Source organism: Mustelus asterias, chromosome 7 (assembly GCF_964213995.1).
Source record: "Mustelus asterias chromosome 7, sMusAst1.hap1.1, whole genome shotgun sequence".
Taxonomy (NCBI): Eukaryota; Metazoa; Chordata; class Chondrichthyes; order Carcharhiniformes; family Triakidae; genus Mustelus; species Mustelus asterias.
This window is the reverse complement of record NC_135807.1, coordinates 86380607-86401304: the sequence shown is the minus strand read 5'-3', so window position 1 is coordinate 86401304 and position 20698 is coordinate 86380607. Positions and strand designations below refer to the sequence as shown.

General features: G+C 41.9%; 1 protein-coding gene across 4 annotated transcripts in view; it reads left to right on the top strand.

Annotated features, from left to right (window-relative positions):
• Positions 1–20698, top strand: part of LOC144495835 (lethal(3)malignant brain tumor-like protein 4) — a 316415-nt gene that overhangs the window by 270702 nt on the left and 25015 nt on the right. For 3 of the 4 annotated variants that reach the window (XM_078216430.1, XM_078216429.1, XM_078216428.1), the window contains one exon: positions 12582–12751. In XM_078216430.1, the coding sequence (XP_078072556.1) occupies positions 12582–12751 (170 nt within the window). Of the gene's footprint in view, positions 1–12581; positions 12752–20698 lie in introns of those variants that run through there. The other variant, XM_078216431.1, reaches the window with a different exon arrangement.

Genomic DNA, 20698 nt, shown 5'->3' with positions numbered 1-20698 from the left:
GCACTGGTTTGATTCCTGGTCCAGCTGAGGTAGACTTGCGACCTGCTACTCACCCTCCTCCTCAGAGTGGAAGGCAATGGCAAAGCACCACTGACAAAGAAAGTGGCTCGTGATGAAGGATCAGCAGACAATCAGCCAAGCACTTGCCTTTGGACAGAGACACATTAATGAAAGAATGTATGAACAGTGACAGCATGGACAATGTGATAACGTAACAGCGTTTTGTGCACCACAGTTAATCGATTTTGAGTTTCCAGCATCCATCACCGTTCTGGAGAGCTTTCCAGAAGTAACAGTGGATGTTGAATACCTAAGGTAAACAAGAGCTATTTCACATGCCTGAGAAATGGAAGACACTGCGGTGCCAGTATTGGTAGGAGCCAGGTGCCAGCAGAAAAATGAGTCTGACATGGGTCAGTGTTCATCAAGGCGGGCAGGTGCAACACCAGTCTTGCCATTGATCCAGCAGGATTTCCACTAAAGGGCTCATCTTATTAAAAATAATGACTGAAAATTGGTGGGCAGTGTGCCCCTGAATTTGTAATGAGCACTCCGGGTGGGCAAGTTTCCTGGTCAGAAGGATGGACCCATGACATTGCACAGTAATCTTGATGAATATGAGTTTCATCCAAAAACATATTAGATCAAGGGGTTTTGTTTTTTAATCTTTATAGGTCTGAAAAGTCAATTTTGTACAAGTGTAATAGCTCATTTTCAATGAGTTAAAGTGCACGCTCATTTTTATACTTTTGCTTGATCACAAATTGAAAGGGTGTTTGAAATATAAATAAATAGTTATAAAATAGAGGAATCATAATGTTGCACACATGTTTTCCATGAAACCAGTGTACCGTGTAAGAAAACAAAGTCCTTCTGAATTTTACCAAAATCTGAATCGCTCATTTCAAAATTACTGCTCAATATTCTGCCGCAGAGTATTCCATGTTTCATTGTCATGTACTTTATTTGTGGAACAAATAATCAGCACAGATTTATAATGTGTAAAATAATGTAACAGACTGACATAATGTAACTATATTGCTTCTAGAAAAACTAATGGGGTGTCAGAAACCAAAACGAGCATTTTGTGTTAAATGACACGTTTCATGACCACGTAATTAGTAACCTTACTGAAATTTCTACAGGATAGTTGGCAGCGGGGAACAAGCATGCTGAGTGTGGGTCATAATAATCAGTCAGTAAGAAAAAATATTTCTTTGATAGGCTATATGATTTATCGCTGAGCTATTTCACAGTTGGTTCCCTGGAAACACTGGACTGATGGAATCCAATTTTCTATTGCGAGTATTGAATGTTGAAATTAATGTGGAAATGGTCTCTTGTTTACCCTTAAGTTACTTAATGTAATGTATGCTGGATATAAAATTTCCTCATAGTCAACTGCAGATTGGTGCTTAATAAACCTGCAGTAATTAAAGCACAGCCTTCGCAGTTAGCATAAGCTTCATTTCACATGGAACAGAATGACAGCTGCTGTGTGGTGAAAACTGATTTCCAATTAAATGAAACTGGCATATCAAAATAGTATATATTGAATAAGTAAAATAACAGATATATTAAGGGATTATTTAATTCCTGTAGTTTCCCCTTAGACCTTTGTTCATGGTTTATTTCATCAGACCCCTGCCTACTGTTTTATTAATGCTCCTGTATAGTCAATATCTTGTTTTCCCTTTCTTCCATTTCAAACCACACCTGATATTAGATAGCTGGAACACACTAACAATTCACTTCATGTCCAAGATGCATCCTAATTTTGTGGGACAGGTCATTGCTTTGGCCCAGAAGCAGGTCTGGCCCTTGTTAGGGCCTCGCCTTTGACACTGATGGGCTTGCAGGAGTGTCCTTGAGGAGGCCTTTTGACTGCTACGCAAGTGCAGCAATTGCATACAGTGCAGAAGAAGGCCTTTCAGCCCATCGAGTCTGTGCCGACTCTCCAAAAGAGCATTTTATCCACCCACCCTATCCCTGTAATCTCACACACTTTACCATGGCTAATTCACCCAACTGCACATCTTTGGACACTAGGGGCAATTTAGCATGACCAATCCAACTAACCGACACATCCTCTGAGGCCTCCTCCCATCCTTCCTCATCTACCTCTATCCGCATACACTGCTATTCTCTTCTCCCTCATATGCTTACCTATGTACCCTTAAATGCACAATTTGCTGCAGCAACTCCCTGTGGCAGTAGGTTCCACATTCTCACCACCCTCTGGATAAAGAGGTTTCTGTTCAAGTCATAATTTGATTTTTTTCATGACTATTTTATATTGATGGCATCTATTTTTTGCTCTCCCTCGCAGGTGGAAACTTCTCTTTGGTTGTGCGTGTGTGTGTGTGGTGGGAATTTAGATGGGGGCTGATGGCAGAGCAGGAATCTTCCTGGTCCCACAGAAGTGATTAAAGATAAGACCAGGAGCAAAATCCGAGATTAAAGTATTGTGTTCCCACCTCCCGGTGACTTTGCCTAAGGCAGGTGCGCAGCAAAAGAGGCTACCCACTCATTAGTAATTGTGGCCACTTCAGCCAGTGAAATACTCAATGAGGGAGGGGGTGGCTGGTGTTGCGGACACCACTGTGATCTTCACGCTGTCAGAGCGGACTCTCACTGAGCGTGGAGCTCTCTGAAGGCAGCTTCCAAACACCAGGCCAGGGGTACCATGGGAGCAGGAAGCTCCTGCCCCAATAACATGGCTGTGGAGATTTCTGGCTGCTGAAACAAATCCTCCAGAGTGGTTTCTCCTGCACTCGAACGGCTCTGCTCGCTTCATGCCTCTTTATTTTTCTCATTTACACTTCTGAGGGAGCCTCCATTTTGAAGCGTCCGAGTAGTCCCCCCTCAGAAATCTGCCTGTCACCCTTAATTGGTCATTGCCTGACTCATTCCTGGGATAAGGAACTTATCTTTTGAAGAAAGTTTGAACAGTTTGGGCCTATACCAATAGTAGTTAAGAAGAATGAGAGGTAATTTTGCTGAAACACTGAAGATTCTGAGGGAATTTGATCGGATAGATACCGGGACACATGGGGACGATGTTTTCACTTGTGGGAGAGACTAGAATCTGGGAACACATTTTACGAATAAGAGATATACCATTTAAGATGGAGTTAGCGCGTTGTTAATATGTGGAATTCTCATCCCCAGAGAGCAGCAGAGGTTGGGTCATTGAATGTATTCAAGGCATAGTTAGACAATTTTTTGACAGATAAGGAAGTCAATGGGGGCCAGACAGGAAAGTGGAGTTGAGACCACAAGCAAATCATCCATCATCTTAGCAAATGGTTGGGCAGGCTCAGAGGACTGAATGGCCTACTCCCGCTACTAAATCCTGTATGTTCCTATGACAGTGGACACAGAGGCAGTTAATTAAAAGTCCAGCTCCTGGAAGATTACGCCAAGGGTGCACTGCAGCAAGGTGCGCAGTCGGGACCCAGAAATAGTGCGAACAGTTGAAAATAATCTATCAGCAGAAGGTTCTGTCCTGAGTCTGCTCAGTCAGAACCTTTCACAATTTTAAAGGCCTCTATTCCAGCTCCCTGTCAGGCTTCACCTTTCAAGAGAAAAGAGGCACAAGCTGTTCATCCATTCCTGGTATGATCTTTGCAAATCTTCCTTCCATCCCTCCAATGTCTCTATATCCTTTTTTTAATAAGGTGACTAGAACTGCACAAGGCTTCAATGGTTGATGTATGCAATCCATAGTAAAACAGCTCAACAACCTTTGGTTGGAAAGATGATGTCGGAAACAGTAATCTGAGCTTTATATGTATGTGGGTTTCACGAGCTTCCTTTGCGCCAATGGGGAAGTTACCTGAAGTTTAAGGAGATAAATAAATTTTAATTTTTGACAAAGGGTGGTGGAAAGACAATCTGGGCGATTTTTGAGTATTGAGGAAAAACGTTTTTGTTGCTATTTGACTAAAGATAAATTGAACATATTCTCAGTTTACAATGTTACTATTTGAATTTTGGATAATTTATGCATAATCCATTGTTTTAATTCCACATAATTGCTTGCCAATAGTTTAGGAATTCATAACTTGCTGTAAAGGGATAAGGAATGGTACATGTTCATGAGTGAATTGATCTGTAGGTGGGGAGTGTCAATGGAGTTGGAACAGATAATAGGATTTTCCAACATCAGTAGTTAGCTGGGGTTATGGAAAGGAAGCCAAAATTTAGGAAAAGAATAAAATGTGAAATTTGTGCAGATCAGTGCTATTCGTGGACTAGGGGAAAGAAAGAGTGGTCAAGAACAATGATGAGGTAATGGAGGAGTGCCCTCTACAATATGCATGAGTTAAGGTGGGGTAAAAACTGCTCATGCTAACTTTGGTAGTGAAAAGACTCACAAGAAACTTGAAAAGTATGCAAACGTCCCACGGTCTCTTATAGGACAGTACATCAATCGCTGTGAGTGATGCATAGGAAAGTGTTACAGGTAGTAGACAGCAACAGGAGTGGTTGTAAGAACTCTGCCAATGACTTGAATGAACATGGACAAATAGATCTGGTTGACGTGCAGACTATGAAGGATGGAATTTATTGTTTCATACTGCTCTACATGGACTACCGGACCAAGTTCGACACCACCAGACAGCAGCTGAAGTTGCCCATGAGCTGTTTCACACATTTCTAGACATCAGAGCCCCACTTATTCTTCAGTCAGACAACAGAAGTGAGTTCATAACACAAGTCATCCACAAACTGACAATGCTCAATGTTAGCCATTGAGCATCCCGACATGCCCAGAGTCAAGGCTCTGTGGAAAGCAGCATTAGTGATCTGAAGCTGAAGCCAATGGCCTCGATAAGTGACAACAGCTGTGCTCAGTGGAGCTATGCTGTCTGTTTTGCTCAGTGGGTAATGAACAGCAGTTACCATGAAGCTATAAAGATGGCTCCTTACCAAGCACTCCCAGGAAAGAAACCACAGTGCAGAGTCAGATCAAAGCTGCCAGATGAATTCCTCAACAGCCATCGAGGAAGAAGAACTGGAATGACTTCTGGAAGAGAACATGGAAAATCCTAATTCCGAACAAGACCCTGGACCATCCTCCATGGAGAATTCTGAGCTGGCCCCAGTACCATCCATCACTGTGGAAGATTCTGAGCAAACCCCAGAACCATCCAACACCGATGACCCTGAGTTGGCTTCTGGATCACCCAACATGGACAACCCTGACCCAGTCCTAGATCATTCAACATGGATGATCCTCAGACATCCCCAGGACATAGAGTCGTGACTCTGTGACTCATCCTCCATGTATGACCCTGAGCAGGCTTCTGGATCATCCACTACAGATAACTCTAAATCTGATGAAGAACATCATTCTGCCAGACATGCAAGGAAGGTGCTCACCAGGGCTGTACACAGCGAGCAAAGGGGATGATGGCACAAGATCACTTTGAACTGTTGCTATTGGAGAAAATGTGACTGTCCCAGGGTCAGCATTTAATTTGCAGCAAAGGTGATCTACCAAATGTTCTAGGTATGGCTCTGGCAGCAGATGGGACTGGCTACACCAATGGAACAGCCAAGGGGATTGTAAAAGGCAGACTTGCCAAGAATCAGCTTGAATTTGTGCAGTACAGTGGATTGAGTGCAGAAGACATTCCACCAGAACAACTCAGCCGTTGTGGGATTATACATACTGAAAGTGTTTGTAGTGGGCAAGGCATCCAGAGATGTCACTGTAGGAATAACTGCTTGTTAAGACCATGTTTCTGCCTGAAAGCAGGTCCACCGCTGCAGCAGTGCCTGTCACAGCCACAAATCCTATGACAACATTGACTAGTGCTGGCAAGTTAAATATGTATGAATTGTATTCAATAAACATTGATGTATAAGTTATATGAATGGTTTGAGGGTGATCCTGAATGAAATAGAATGGAACATTAAGAATTTGAAATGTTTGGATGTCACAATTAAGCTGAAATGTACATTGAATAAAGGCATATTATGCATGTATGAATAGTTTCTTTGCTTTTGCTGTATTGTAATCATTGATGAATGCAAGCTATATCTGAATAGTTTATGTATTATACTAGGTGAAACATAGGAGAACAATTAACAGAATTAAGCAGATTAGAAATTTCTGAATGAAATTTTATTTTCCAAGTTTTCCAATGCCCATTTCATGAACTGGGTGGTCAAACTGTCTGTTTCATGAATTGTGCATGGAGACTGCCCATTTCAAGAAATGGACAATTTGACTGGCCATTTCATGAAATGGGCAGTTTCACAAATGCGGTGTAACAGATGCGTGCTGGTCTTTCAATAAGATCACATGGAGCCCAGAAGGGGTGTTGATATACCAATGCAAGTGTGCAGTTGCGGTTGGACAAGTGTATTTCATGAATGTGTGGAATGACATGCGAAAATGCACTGAAGGATGGGTCTCAAACTTGCTTAGTTACTGGACAACAGCATGACATGGTTAAAATGGCTAGTATTCTATTCTATGTTTCTATGGTTCTATTGTAAGAAAGAATTTTTCAGTTTTCGAGGAATTGACATACTTTCTGGAGAAATTGACTTAACAATAATTGGTTAGAGGGAATAAAATAAAATGAACTTGTCTAAATTGATTGGAGGGTTAGGGAATATTCACAAGATAGATTCAAGGGAATAACTGGAAAATTTTAGGATATAATTTGGGTTTTAGAACAGATTAGAGTGAGATTGTGAAGAGTTATAGAAGGAATATTATCATTAATGGTAAAACACAGGTACCTAAAGGCTTGTTTACTTATTCACTATAAACGTTTGTATAATTAAGGGTTTAGCACGGGTGCATCTGCTATAACATGTCTGGAAAACAATTGTCACATTGGAAAAGTAGTTTTAAAATTTATTTATTATTCACAAGTAAGGCTTACATTAACACTGCAAATAAGTTACTGTGAAATTCCCCTAGTCACCACAGTCTGGCGCCTGTTCGGGTCACTGCACCTAACCAGCACGTCTTTCAGACTGTGGGAGGAAACTGGAGTATCCTCCGGAGCCTTCAACATGTCATTGATGAAGACGAACATCTCGCCAAGGCCATCCCCACACCCCCACTTCTTGCCTTCAAACAACCACACAACCTCAAACAGACCATTGTCCGCAGCAAACTACCCAGCCTTCAGGAGAACAGTGACCAAGACACCACACAACCCTGCCACAGCAACCTCTGCAAGACGTGCCGGATCATCGACACAGATGCCATCATCTCACGTGAGAACACCATCCACCAGGTACACGGTACATACTCTTGCAACTCGGCCAACGTTGTCTACCTGATACGCTGCAAGAAAGGATGTCCCGAGGCATGGTACATTGGGGAAACTATGCAGACGCTGCGACAACGGATGAATGAACACCGCTCGACAATCACCAGGCAAGACTGTTCTCTTCCTGTTGGGGAACACTTCAGCGGTCACGGGCATTCGGCCTCTGATATTCGGGCAAGCGTTCTCCAAGGCGGCCTTCGCGACACACGACAGCGCAGAGTCGCTGAGCAGAAACTGATAGCCAAGTTCCGCACACACAAGGACAGCCTCAACCGGGATATTGGGTTCATGTCACACTATCTGTAACCCCCACAGTTGCGTGGACCTGCAGAGTTTCACTGGCTGTCTTGTCTGGAGACAATACACATCTTTTTAGCCTGTCTTGATGCTCTCTCCACTCCCATTGTTTTGTTTCTTAAAGACTGGATTAGTTGTAAGTATTCGCATTCCAACCATTATTCATGTAAATTGAGTCTGTGTCTTTATAAATTCTGTTTGTGAACAGAATTCCCACTCACCTGAAGAAGGGGCTTAGAGCCTCGAAAGCTTGTGTGGCTTTTGCTACCAAATAAACCTGTTGGACTTTAACCTGGTGTTGTTAAACTTCTTACTGAGGAAACTGGAGTACCCAGAGGAAACCAACGCAGAAACAGGGAAAATGTGCAAACTCCACACACAGTGACTCAAGCCGCAATCGAACCTGTGTCCCTGGCGCTGTGAGGCAGCAGTGCTAACCACTGTGCCACCATGCCACCTTTCTCAAAATAATTTTTCATTTTTGGTAAGGAGCTTGGAGTCCAAGATTTTTACATGCAAGTTTCCAAACTAAATTCTTGGTTAATTTGATTGACCAATAGCAAAGTTTTGGTACTGTCCCAGTTTGACTATATGAAGGCTAACGTAATGTTTCAGCTCTCATGTAAAGGCTTGAATACTACTGACCAACTTTCAATCGAACCAGATTAAGTATAGATTAAGCGAGAAGTCAGTGTTAGTGCACATTCTTCCTCAAGGTGGGGACTGTGAGATTTTGATAATTCTACTAATTTTCAGGATCTGTTGTTGGTTTGTAACATCTTTGAATTTGATTGTTAACCACATTTTTTAATTAAATGGTTCAGTTTGAATTTCTGTTACTGAGACAATAGACAGTCAAGGCAGTGGGGATACTTTACAGGAAGGCTTTTGTTTGTGAGAAACTACACTTAATTGTTGTCTGACTATTGCCTGAAAGTCTTGAATTTGAGCAGCTGCATGTTGTCTTATTTGCCCACAGTCCAAGTTTTTAAAATCAACTTTGAAGCACTAGCTTAAAGTTGGTTGAACTTTGGATGACTTTATCTTTAAACAAAACCTATCCATTGACTTAATTTGTTAACTATATTTGTTTGGAAGGACATCTTTTTGTTTTAACATTAGTTAGTGGTTTTAGTATTTGTGGGAATGAACTATAATATGTTCATGTGAATACTTACAATAGGTGTACTATTCACGAGAGGATGAATTTGTGGCTGTTCTGTATCTAAGGAAGTGTATCATTTGTTTTCAATGGAATGTAAACTCTGAGAAATCAAGAGAGCAATGAATGAACATTTGTCTTTAGTGTGAATGACTCTAGTTACAGAGGTAGGGTGACAAAAATTGAATTGTACCTGTGGCCAATGGAAGAGATGAAATTGGACTCTTTCCAAATAAGTGAGGAGGAATAATGAGAAGTTTGGATAAAAGTTGAGAAAATTGTAATCTTCGTTGGCACAATGTTTCTGGGGTACGATTCTTCTGGACACAGTTCAACATCACTTCAAAGATCAGGAAGAGAGAGACATCACCATGTTGGCAATGCTGAAGGACTCCTAGGATCGTGAGGGATGAGGGATTTCAATGTTGTCTTTACTGCTTTGTGCTAAGTATATGTAAAATCCTGCTTAATAAATTTCACTTGATTCATAAATACTCATTCATATCTTGTTAAGTCAAGCACTAGGATCCTAGTTTTAGAAATTAAAAATTTGGAATTTAGAAATCTTAATTAGAAGGATTATACACCTAAAAACTCTAAAATCTTACACCCTTGTGTCTGGTCATCAGCTTCCTCATCATCCTCCCCACCTGTTTAAATTCAATACTTTTTTATTCAGAGACGTCATCCTTTCAATTGAAAAAAATGGTTAATTCCTTCCTGAATTTGCTGTGTTTGTTAAAAGGAACAACTTTTTTGAACAAAGTAACTTACTTTGGCTTCCTATGCCATTTGCATCATTAAAAAAATCATATCTCATGCTTTACATTGTTTTGATTCTATTAATAGAAAAAAATCAAATGATCTAATAATAGCTTTAATTAGTGTTTTAGGTCTTAGAAATGTTTAAGAGAGAGGTTGTGGCTCACAGACAGCACGATGATGACTAATTTTACTGACAATCATGAAGAAATTGGGGAATTGTAGGCATAAAGACATGCAGTCAGCTTTCTTATTGAGTCTCTTCAGCTGAAGGTGATTGTCTCAGGAATCCCATAAGGGCCAGCCCTTGACCTCTTAAGTTACACAAATTTCCAATGAAAAATATCAAAACATTTTAAGCAACAAATGTCTGTTATATAGCAATGTAGTCTGATAGAAATCACTGATTAGCTATAGTGACACCATTTTAGCCACTCCTACTAATTTTAGTGGAACGTGTTCTACACACAATATAGGTAAATACACTTTGCTTGCCTATGTACTTGCTGGTTTTCTCTTTCACAAAAGAAATTTTGACATGAATTTACCAGACACGTCACAGTCTCAAAGATTTTGGCAAGCAGGCACAAACTGTAAGTTGATTTCATCAGAGTGACTGCCACTGGGGTGACACGGTGGCACAGTGGTTAGCACTGTTGCCTCACAGTGCCAGGGACCCAGATTCAATTCAAGCCTCGGGTGTCTGCGTGGGTTTCCTGCGGGTGCTCCAGTTTCCTTCCTCAGTCCAAAGATGTGCGGGTTAGGTTGATTGGCCATGGTGAATTCCCCTTGGTGTCTGGGGATTAGCAGGGTAAATATGTAGGGATACAGGGATAGGACCTGGGTGGGATTATAAAACCAAAATATACAGAAGTAGAATTAAGCCATTTGATCCATCGAGTCTGCTTCGCCATTCAGTCATGGTTGATGTTTCTCAACCCCATTCTCTTGCCTTTTCCTCGTAACCTTTGATTCCCTTACCAATCAAGAACCTATCTATCTCTGTCTTAAATACACTGTGACCTGGCCTCCACAACCTTTTGTGGCACTGAATTCCACAGATCTAAATGGTCATCACTTTAGAATCACAGAATCGTAGAATCTACAGTGCAGAAAGAGGCCATTTGGCTCATCGAGCCCATACTGACAACAATCCCACCCAGGTCCTGTCATATCCCTGTAACCCCACATATTTACCATCCTAATCCCCCTGACATCCAGGAGCAATTTATCATGGCCAATCAACCTAACTTTACTCTGAGGCTGTTCCCTCGGATCCTAGTCTCAAGATTGTTGTCAGTGCAGGTTCGATGGGCCGAATGACCTCCATCTGCACTGTAGGCATTCTATCTAAAAATATTGATGCACAAAACAGGATGGACCAGGCCTACCCCTACTCTCTATCCCCTGACCACTCTGATCTCCACCTGACCTTTCCAGTCTCCTCCCAACTTAAAGAACAAAGAAAAGTACAGCACTGGAACAGGCCCTTCGGCCCTCCAAGTCTATACCAATCATGATGCCCTAACTAAACTAAAAAAACCTTCTGCCCTTACTCGGACTGTATCCCTCGATTCTTTCCCTATTCATGTACCCATCCAGATGCCTCATAAATGTTGCTAATGTGCCTGCTTCCACCCTCTCCTCTGGCATCACGTTCCAGGCACCCACCACTCTCTGCCTGAAAAACTTCCCCCGCACATCTCCCTTAAACTTTCCCCCTCTCGCCTTGAACCTGTGGCCCCTTGTAATTGAGACTTCCACCCTAGGAAAAAGCCTCTGACTATCCAGTCTGTCTATGCCTCTCATAATTTTGTAGACCTCTATCAGTTCTGCCCTCAGCCTCTTCTTTCCAGTGAAAACAATCCTCGTTTATTCAACCTCCTGCTGATTGGTGAGTTCTCACCTATAATAATGTGATTTATTGCCATTTAATGAAAATAATGTTGAATCAGTTTGGTGCAAGTGTGACCAAGGCAAGGAATGGTAGAGTGGGGCAGAAGAGGGGCCAAGTGCAGCAGAATCGAAAGTTAGTGAACGATCACAGGCCTTAGAAGAAGGTGGAGAAGTGTCCATTTATTGCGATGCACATGGGGAGCCAAGACCTGGAACAATGTAAAGGTCACGGTTTGGGAGAATAAATCAGTCACAGGTCAGAGAAGATAGAGCATTGAGAAATAGGAGGGGGAGTGATGGGGAGCGAAAGAGACTTGGGGAAGCGATACCTGGAACATCTTTGTTACGATCTTCCTGTTATTCCTGTGCCTCAAAAGAAAAGATGAGGCAAGGCGAAATACTAAGCAAACATATAATAATAACCAAGGCCACTGATTCAGAGAAAATATGAACATGATCATATAATTTGCAACTGTGCCTCCCAAAATGCTATGTAATAAAGTTGACATGTCATATGCAATATATATTAGTGGCCTTGATGAAACGTTGTATATTAATTAACATAAAACAGCTTCGAGCTCACCCAAGTAATACAACAGAACATCTGCTCTGTATAGGTAAGGCAAAATATTGCAGATGCTAGAAACCCTGGAATATCAACAAAGAAATGTTGGGAATACTCAATAGGTCAAGCAGAAAGCTGAAATGTTAACTCTGTTCCACTAAGGTTATTCTGAAAATCCCATATAAAATGTTCAGCTGATTGAGCCCAGACAAGTGCCAGCACATTAAAATTTAAAATGAATGTTTTTCATGTAGTTTTCACTCTGGCATATGGATACAATATTACTCAGCTGATCAGCATCTAATGAGGTTTCTTTCCTTCCAGGCAGCTGATCATAAAAATGCACTACATCATTATCACATCAAATGACCCATTCCCTCAATTATTTTTCTTCAGTTAATGAGAGGTCAAATCTTTGACACTAATTCTTACCAATGATGGAGCAAGCTTCCTCTTGATTACAAAAACAAGCTTCCTGGAACTAAATTTTCTTCTTTGATAATATTACTGAAAAACAAACTTATCTTCAAAGCCAAATAGGAAAAGAAAATGCTTCTGAAAAAGTGAATAATTGCTTCTTGCCTTTCTTTTCCAGATCTTTCTGTTGACAGTATGCAGCAAGCTCTCCACCAGTCTGTCTTCATGTCCGCCATGTCTGCTCACCCAGTTCGTGATCTCCCACTTTGCTGGGAGCAGCACTGCAAACTGCTGCCTGGAGTAGTGAACTTCCAAGCTAGCAAGGTGTCCAAATGGAATATTGATGAGGTACAAAGCACTGGCAGAAATTGGGGTTTACTGAGGAAGATGATTGGAAAAATTATAAATTTCTTCCTCAATATCAAGAAGAATATCACATATGCAGTATCACTTGAGCTTCTATTTAGAAATAATATAATATTTAAGCCTGTTAAATATTCAAGAATACATGATATGCTGTAACATATTGTACTTTATTCAATGTTTGGGCCTCAAACGTTCATGTGACGGAGGAAATTTGCATGGTACCAGGATACATCATCCAGGCTGCCGGGTGTTTCCACCACTGACCCTACTTGAATTCATAATGAGATTGGTTATTAGGAAGCCTTTAGTAATTTATGACACACAGAATCCCTACAGTGCAGAAGGAGGTCATTCGGTCCATCGGATCTGCACCAACTCTCTTCACAGAGTATCTTACCCAGGCCCTCTCCCCTGTCCTATTCTCATAACCCCACACATTTACCACGGTTAATCCATCTAACCTACACATCTTGGGACACTAAGGGGCAATTTAGAATGGCCAATCCACCTAACCCACACATCTTTGGACTGTGGGAGTAAACCAGAGCATCCAGAGGAATCTACGTAGACATGGGGAGAATGTGCAAACTCCGCACAGTCACCCAAGGCCGGATCTGGGCTGCCCTCACGCAAAGTGGCTAAAAAGCCTAACGGAACTAAACTGATCAAAGGTTCCCATTCCATTGAAAAAAAAAACTGATGTCACCTTTACTACTTTTACTAAAATACTGTTGGATCCTCATTATCTTGAGGGATGCAGGCCCCAGTCCTGACCCTCTATTGGTCAGATCTTCTAGTTCCAACTTTGTATCAAGTCCCACCTGAGAACAGGATCACAGGAACTCCTGATTTAAGGATGTGTGGAGGGAGGCAAGGGAGGATGGCCAAAACAATGTTGAAACATTGACGCAAGGTCATGGCTCGCTGTTTCCAGGTTGTTACTTAGCATGTGCCTATTCCAGCAAATTCCTGGAAAGTTACAGCGAGAGTCTACTAGAACAGCCATGGATTTTCAGACCCATAAACTCTATTAGTGGTTGGTGCTTCCCCAGAACAACAATAAAACTTTTTAATGATGATGCAACAGATGCTAGGCATGGCTGCAAAATATAATAGTATGGTGTTGTTTTATGTCAGTATACATTCTTGAAACATTTGGGGTAATGTTGACTCTCCTGATTTTCAATTACATTGAAGGTAATAGAAATGAAAATTTCCTAAGCACTAAAAAGAATTAACATGATTGCACTTCAAGCTATCAAACATTGGTATATGAAAGCAATTTATGCAGTTGCATACAAACTTATTTTTAGGGATGGGGAACTCAATTGGGTGGATTGGAGTATTGCCTGTTTTCTAAGCTGGTACAAGATTGGTGCCTAGGATGAAGATGGGATTGGACAGAGTGGTTGAGATACGTTTTGTATGTTTAAGTATCAGCTTGACTCAATGGTAGCGTTCTGATTTCAGTCAGAATTTTGCAGGTTCGAGCCCCACTTGAGGATATAATTTAGACTGGCGCTTCAGTGCAGCACTGAGGCTAACTTTTGGAGGAGACATTGAACTGAACCACCCATTTAACAGTTCAGGGGATATAAAAATCCTATGGCACAATTTTCAAAAAAAAAGGTCTTGTCCAGTGCCAGCACCAATGGCAGTTAATGTGATTACTTATCTAATTACTAGTTGAGGGACTTACTGTGCTCCAATTGACAACAGTGTTTGCCTACACAACAACGACTACTTTTCAAAAGGCAATTCATTGGCTGCAAAGTATTTTGGGCTGCCCGAGAAAGTGAATGTGAGTGCAACTTCAGTTTATGAGCTTATGTCTACTTTCAAATCAACGGGGTAAATTGTTCATTCCTGCCTACCACGGGAATCGTGGTGGGCGTGACGGAAGAGTTGGCAAACCATTTACAGGTCTGTTGACCTCAGGCGGGAATTTTCAGTCTCGGGACGGATGCGACCGGAAAATCTCGCCCAACATGTTTTAGTAATCTGAATCTGCTGCTAATGCTAAAGGATGGATTTCTATGGTCCAAGTGATAAAAGAACCAAAACTGAATTCTCTGGACATGGAGCAACATAACCATTGTCAAACATGCCAGAAGAAGAACAAAATTCTCTTCCTGGCAGAAACCCAAGTTGTGGAGATGCCGGCGTTGGACTGGGGTAAACACAGTAAGAAGTTTAACAACACCAGGTTAAAGTCCAACAGGTTTATTTGGTAGCAAAAGCCACACAAGCTTTCGAAGCTCTAAGCCCCTTCTTCAGGTGAGTGGGAATTCTGTTCACAAACAGAGCTTATAAAGACACAGACTCAATTTACATGAATAATGGTTGGAATGCGAATACTTACAACTAATCAAGTCTATATGGATTCGATCTTGGTTTCCAGGCTGCGGCGTTTGCTGTAGAGTTGGTGTATGAGGTGGTTGAGGAGGGTGAGAGAGGTGCGACGGCAAAGTCTCTCAGCGTAGTCTGTGTTATAGGTTGACCTTTCAGGTCAACTATTTGTGGTTGGTGCAACAGTAATCATATACTTAATTTAGACTGGGACTGGGCACTTCTGTGCCTTATTCAGAGAGGGCAGCATTGTTGGAGCTATCTTTCAGTTGAGATATTGAACTAAGTCTTGATTTACTCTTGCAAGTAAATATAACACTATCAGCCATTGATCAGAAACTGACATCAGGTCAACCTATAACACAGACTACGCTGAGAGACTTTGCCGTCGCACCTCTCTCACCCTCCTCAACCACCTCATACACCAACTCTACAGCAAACGCCGCAGCCTGGAAACCAAGATAGAATCCATATAGACTTGATTAGTTGTAAGTATTCGCATTCCAACCATTATTCATGTAAATTGAGTCTGTGTCTTTATAAGCTCTGTTTGTGAACAGAATTCCCACTCACCTGAAGAAGGGGCTTAGAGCTTCGAAAGCTTGTGTGGCTTTTGCTACCAAATAAACCTGTTGGACTTTAACCTGGTGTTGTTAAACTTCTTACTGTAGAAACCCAAGTACCATGGAAATACATCCTTCAAATTGACGGATAAATTAATGAGAAATGATGACATGAGAAAACAAAAATGACATTACAATCCTCACTCATTGCTCGTGATTGATCCAAAAAATACACATGCTTCAGACAATATACATTTTTCTCACTGTGATAAATACAATGCTGATATAATTTGAATTAGTATCTAGACTTAATTTGAAAAAAACAGCGACAGGCAGCTCTCACTTCACAGTTTAGATTGTGTAATATGTCCCAGACATTTGTCCAAAGATACTTATATAATAAAGCATAATCCCACAGATGGTACATTATGAAGGATCCTTCACTCAAATTGAAGTCTGCGTTTACAATACTGACATTTACGTCACACATTATACAATGGACAGAATTTTACATGGTGGCTGTGGCAGTCTGCCACAATGTGGCTAGGAAGCCCAGAGTTGAGTCAGTCCATTAGTTGGCTCGGGTGAGAATTCTACCCCATTTGGGAAGAAGAACTACTGGCCAAATTGGTCTCTTAAGGCTCACAATTGGTCCAAGCCAGGATGAGTTATCCAGCCCCTCCCCAATTGCTGTTAAAATACCAGCAGAAGTTGGTGTGCAACAACATGGCATCACCACCCCCAAGACAACCATCTCCCACTGCCTGCTAGCCTATTCCCGGGGTGGGTGTGAGAGGCGTAAAACTCCAACAATGTATTTCAGTTGTGGTTGGTGCAACAGTAATCATATACTTAATTTAGACTGGGACTGGGCACTTCTGTGCCTTATTCAGAGAGGGCAGCATTGTTGGAGCTATCTTTCAGTTGAGATATTGAACTAAGTCTTGATTTACTCTTGCAAGTAAATATAACACTATCAGCCATTGATCAGAAACTGAACTGGACTAGCCATATGAAAACCCACATGCTATATAGAAAAAAGCAGTTGAGGATCCAGTATATATTTATTGTTCTAAATAGACGCCTCTTGACTAATGGCTGGTGAACAGGAGTGGGAATTGAGATAGTCTGGCAGGACAGGTGAAAAAGGGCCAATTGTTGTCACTTGACCCTGCTTACATGTTTCAAGCAGGGGATCACGACTAAGATTCATGTCTGCCTGAAAATTACACCACAAATAACAGCACCGTTAAGTAAGTGAGAACATAATGACTTTATTTTCAAACTGCTACTACCCCATCCCATTTTTGAATGTGGATTGGGCAGTGTCTGGATCTGCACCTCAAGTGCTGTAACCTGTAGGGCTATGACCAAATGCTGGAAAGTGGGATTTGGCTGGATGGCTGCTGTAAATGTTCATTGATTCTAAATTAGCAGCATCTACAAACCCAGGTTGAAATTGAAAGCTTCCAAAACATTTTTTAAAGGCTGGTATGCAACCACCTTATGCTTAATACAAAGGTTTGTAGCTAAATATGGAATGTTTAAATATGCTAACGTCTCAACAAAAATATCATTACTCTGTAATCCATAATGGCACATGTCAACATATTGATGAAATGCAGGTTCTTCTTAGGATCCAATAAGGACTTAAGTAAGTAATATGCAACTTGCATAATTGTGGGAATTTGAATTTGAGTGAGTGCATGAGTTTGAGTGCGGGTGAAATGTGAAATCCAAAAACAATAAGAGCAAGCTGAAAAGCCATCTCCAACACAACAACATCCAAATTTAACTCCGTATGAGCCTGCATGTGCAAAACTCCATGGGAGAGGCAGGTTGTCAGTTTCAGTAAGTTAATCACTCACTCAGAGCAAAATTAACGTGGGTCATCCAGTTTAATCTTTAGGTCAGTGGGTTTCCCAGACTTCTTGGAACTTGCTGGTGAAAGTGAGACGAGAAGACAGGAGCAATTGAGTGGGGCTAAAGCCATGACACAGAAATATGTCAATAAGCACTCAGTACAATTGCTTTCTTACCTAATTGTGAGGAAGGATTTGTTTACAGTACTTGTGCTAAAAATGCACTTTGGAAGTTCAGAGGCTTGATCTCTTCAGTTTGCACTATGTTAAGTCTAAGAATGTGTACCAACCGACTCAAGAACAGCTTCTTCCCTGTTGCCATCAGACCTTTGAATGGACCTATTATATATTAAGCTGATCTTTCTCTTCAACTATATGTAACTGCAGCACTATATTCTACATCTTTTCCTTTCCTTCTCCCCTATGTACTCAATGAATGGTATGTTTTGTCTGTTTTGTGTGCAAGAAACAATACTTTTCATAAAATCCCAATACATATGACAAGAATAAATTAAATCAAAGAAGCAGGAGTAGGCCACCAGGCCCTTCAAGCCTGGTGGCCTACCAGTATTATCCTGGCTGATTTATGCTGACCGGACCTCTTTCTGTGCCATTTCCCATAGTCCTCTTTCCTCGATCTATCAAATATTTATCCACCTCCAATGTGAATACTTCTAATGATCTAGCCTCCACTACCCTGTGGGGCAGAGAATTCCAGGGATTCACCACCCTCTGTGAGAAGAAATTTTTCAGCTTTAAGTGACCGGTCCTTTATCTTGTAGCTATGTCCCCTTGTTCAAGACTCTCCCATTAGTGAAAACATCTCACCATCTACCCTGTAAAGCCCCCTCAGGATCTTGTATGTTTGAATAAGGTCACCCCTCCCCCTTCTAAACTCCAAGGAATAAAGACTCAGATTATTTAGTCTCTCTTGATAGGACAATCCTTTCATCCCAGGAATTCGCCTGGTGAATCTCCTTTGGGCTGCCTCCAATGTTACGATATCCTTTTTTTGGTAAGGGGATCAAAACTGTACTCAGTGTTCCAGGTGAGGCCTCCCCAACACCTTGTACAATTACAACAAACCTCCCTATTTTTACACTCCAACCCCTTTGCAATAAAGGTCAAAATGTTGTTTGCCTTCTTAACGGCATGTTGAACCTGCTTGATAGCTTTTTGTGATTCATGCATCAGAACAGCTAGATCCCTCTGTACTTCACTCACCTGCAGTCTCTCTCCATTTAGATAATCTGCCTTTTGATTCCTCCTACTAAAGTGCATGATCTCATACTTCTCCACATTAAACACCTTGGCAGGAATTTTACCAGCCATGGTAAAATTAGGGTGGAGCATGGGAAAGTCCGTTAACCTCGGGCGGGATTTTACGGTTTCGGGACAAATGAGGTAAGATACTACCCCTTGGTATTGTTTTTGTAATCTCTAGCCTTATCTGTAGATTTACTCTTAGGTTTATAATCTCTGTCCCTTCCTCTCTTTCCCACATTAATACCTCTCTCTCTTGACTTGTTTCCACTCTTTGATTTCCTATATCTTCCAAAATTTGATCCCTTATCCCCATTACTTCGTTTTAAACTTGCTCTACTTCCCTAGTTAGCAGTTCGCTAGAACACTGGTCCCAGCATGGTTCAGGTGTAGATAATCCCATGGGTTCTGCCCCCACTTTGCCCAGTACTGATGCCAGTGCTCCACAAACTGAAACCTACTTCTCCCACACCATCCTTTGAGCCACGCATTCATCTTTCTAAATGTATTTACCCTCTGCCAATTTGCACATATCTCACGTAATAATCTGGAGATTATTGCCTTTGAAGTTCTGCTTTTTAATTTAGTGCCTAGCTTCTCACACTCTCTATGCAGGACCTCTTCTCTTTCCTAGTTCTAAGTATGTCCTTGATACCTACATGGACCACAACAACTGGATTCATCCCCCCCCCACTTCAAGTTCCTCTCCAGACAGACAACACAGCCTTCTGAACTCTCGCACTCGGCTGAAGTGGACAGTGTCTATCTCCCTGACTATACTGTTCCCTACTATCACTACATTCCTCTTTGCTCCCCCTGCATGAACAGCTTCACGTACCACGGTTCCATGGTCAGCCAGCTTATTCGCCCTGCAGACCCCACTTTCGTCCATACAGTTTCATAGAATCCCTACAGTGCAGAAGGAGGCCATTCAGCCCATCAAGTCTGCACCAACCCTCTGAGACCATCTGACCCAGGCCCACTGCCCTGTCCGATACCAGCAACCCAGCACATCCACCATAGCTAATCCACCTAACATACACACTAGGAAAATTTAGCATGGCCAATTCACCTAACCTGCACATCTTTGGACTGTGGGAGGAAACCAGAGCACCCGGAGGAAACTCAAGCAGGCACGGGGAGAACGTGCAAAATCCACACAGTCACCATAGGTTGGGTCTCTAAGGTTGCCAGCACCTCAAACCTGTTTGATAGTTGCAAAGTCTGAATGAGGCTCCTCCACTACTTTCTGGTCAGTCCCTCTACCCACCTCACTCACAGTCAGAGCAGATTTGAAATTGTGCCATGTGGGTCATCATCGTGCTGCTGACATTAATTGGCCGGCAAAACTAGAAATCATATGTTATTGCACTGACGGGTTAAAACAAAACACATTATGCTGCACTTACTTCTGGATTTCCCGAACACTGCCTGACCCCATGCTCCCAACACATCGTTGACTTAAAATCCAACCTACCATGTTATAGAATCATAGAATCCTACAGTGCAGAAAGAGGCCATTCAGCCCATCGAGTCTGCACCAACCACAATCCCACCCAGGCCCTATCCACATATCCCTACATATTTACCCACTAACCCCTCTAACCTATGCATCCCGGGACACTAAGGGGCAATTTAGAATGGCCAATCAACCTAGCCCGCACATCTTTGGACTGTGGGAGGAAACCGGAGCACCCAGAGGAAACCCACGCAGACACGGGGAGAATGTGCAAACTCCACGCAGACACGGGGAGAATGTGCAAACTCCACACAGACAGCGACCCGAGCCGGGATTCGAACCCAGGTCCCTGGAGCTGTGAAGCAGCAGTGCTAACCACTGTGCTACTGTGCCGCCCTAATGTCTATTAGTTTCTGAAAAATGTTATGATATT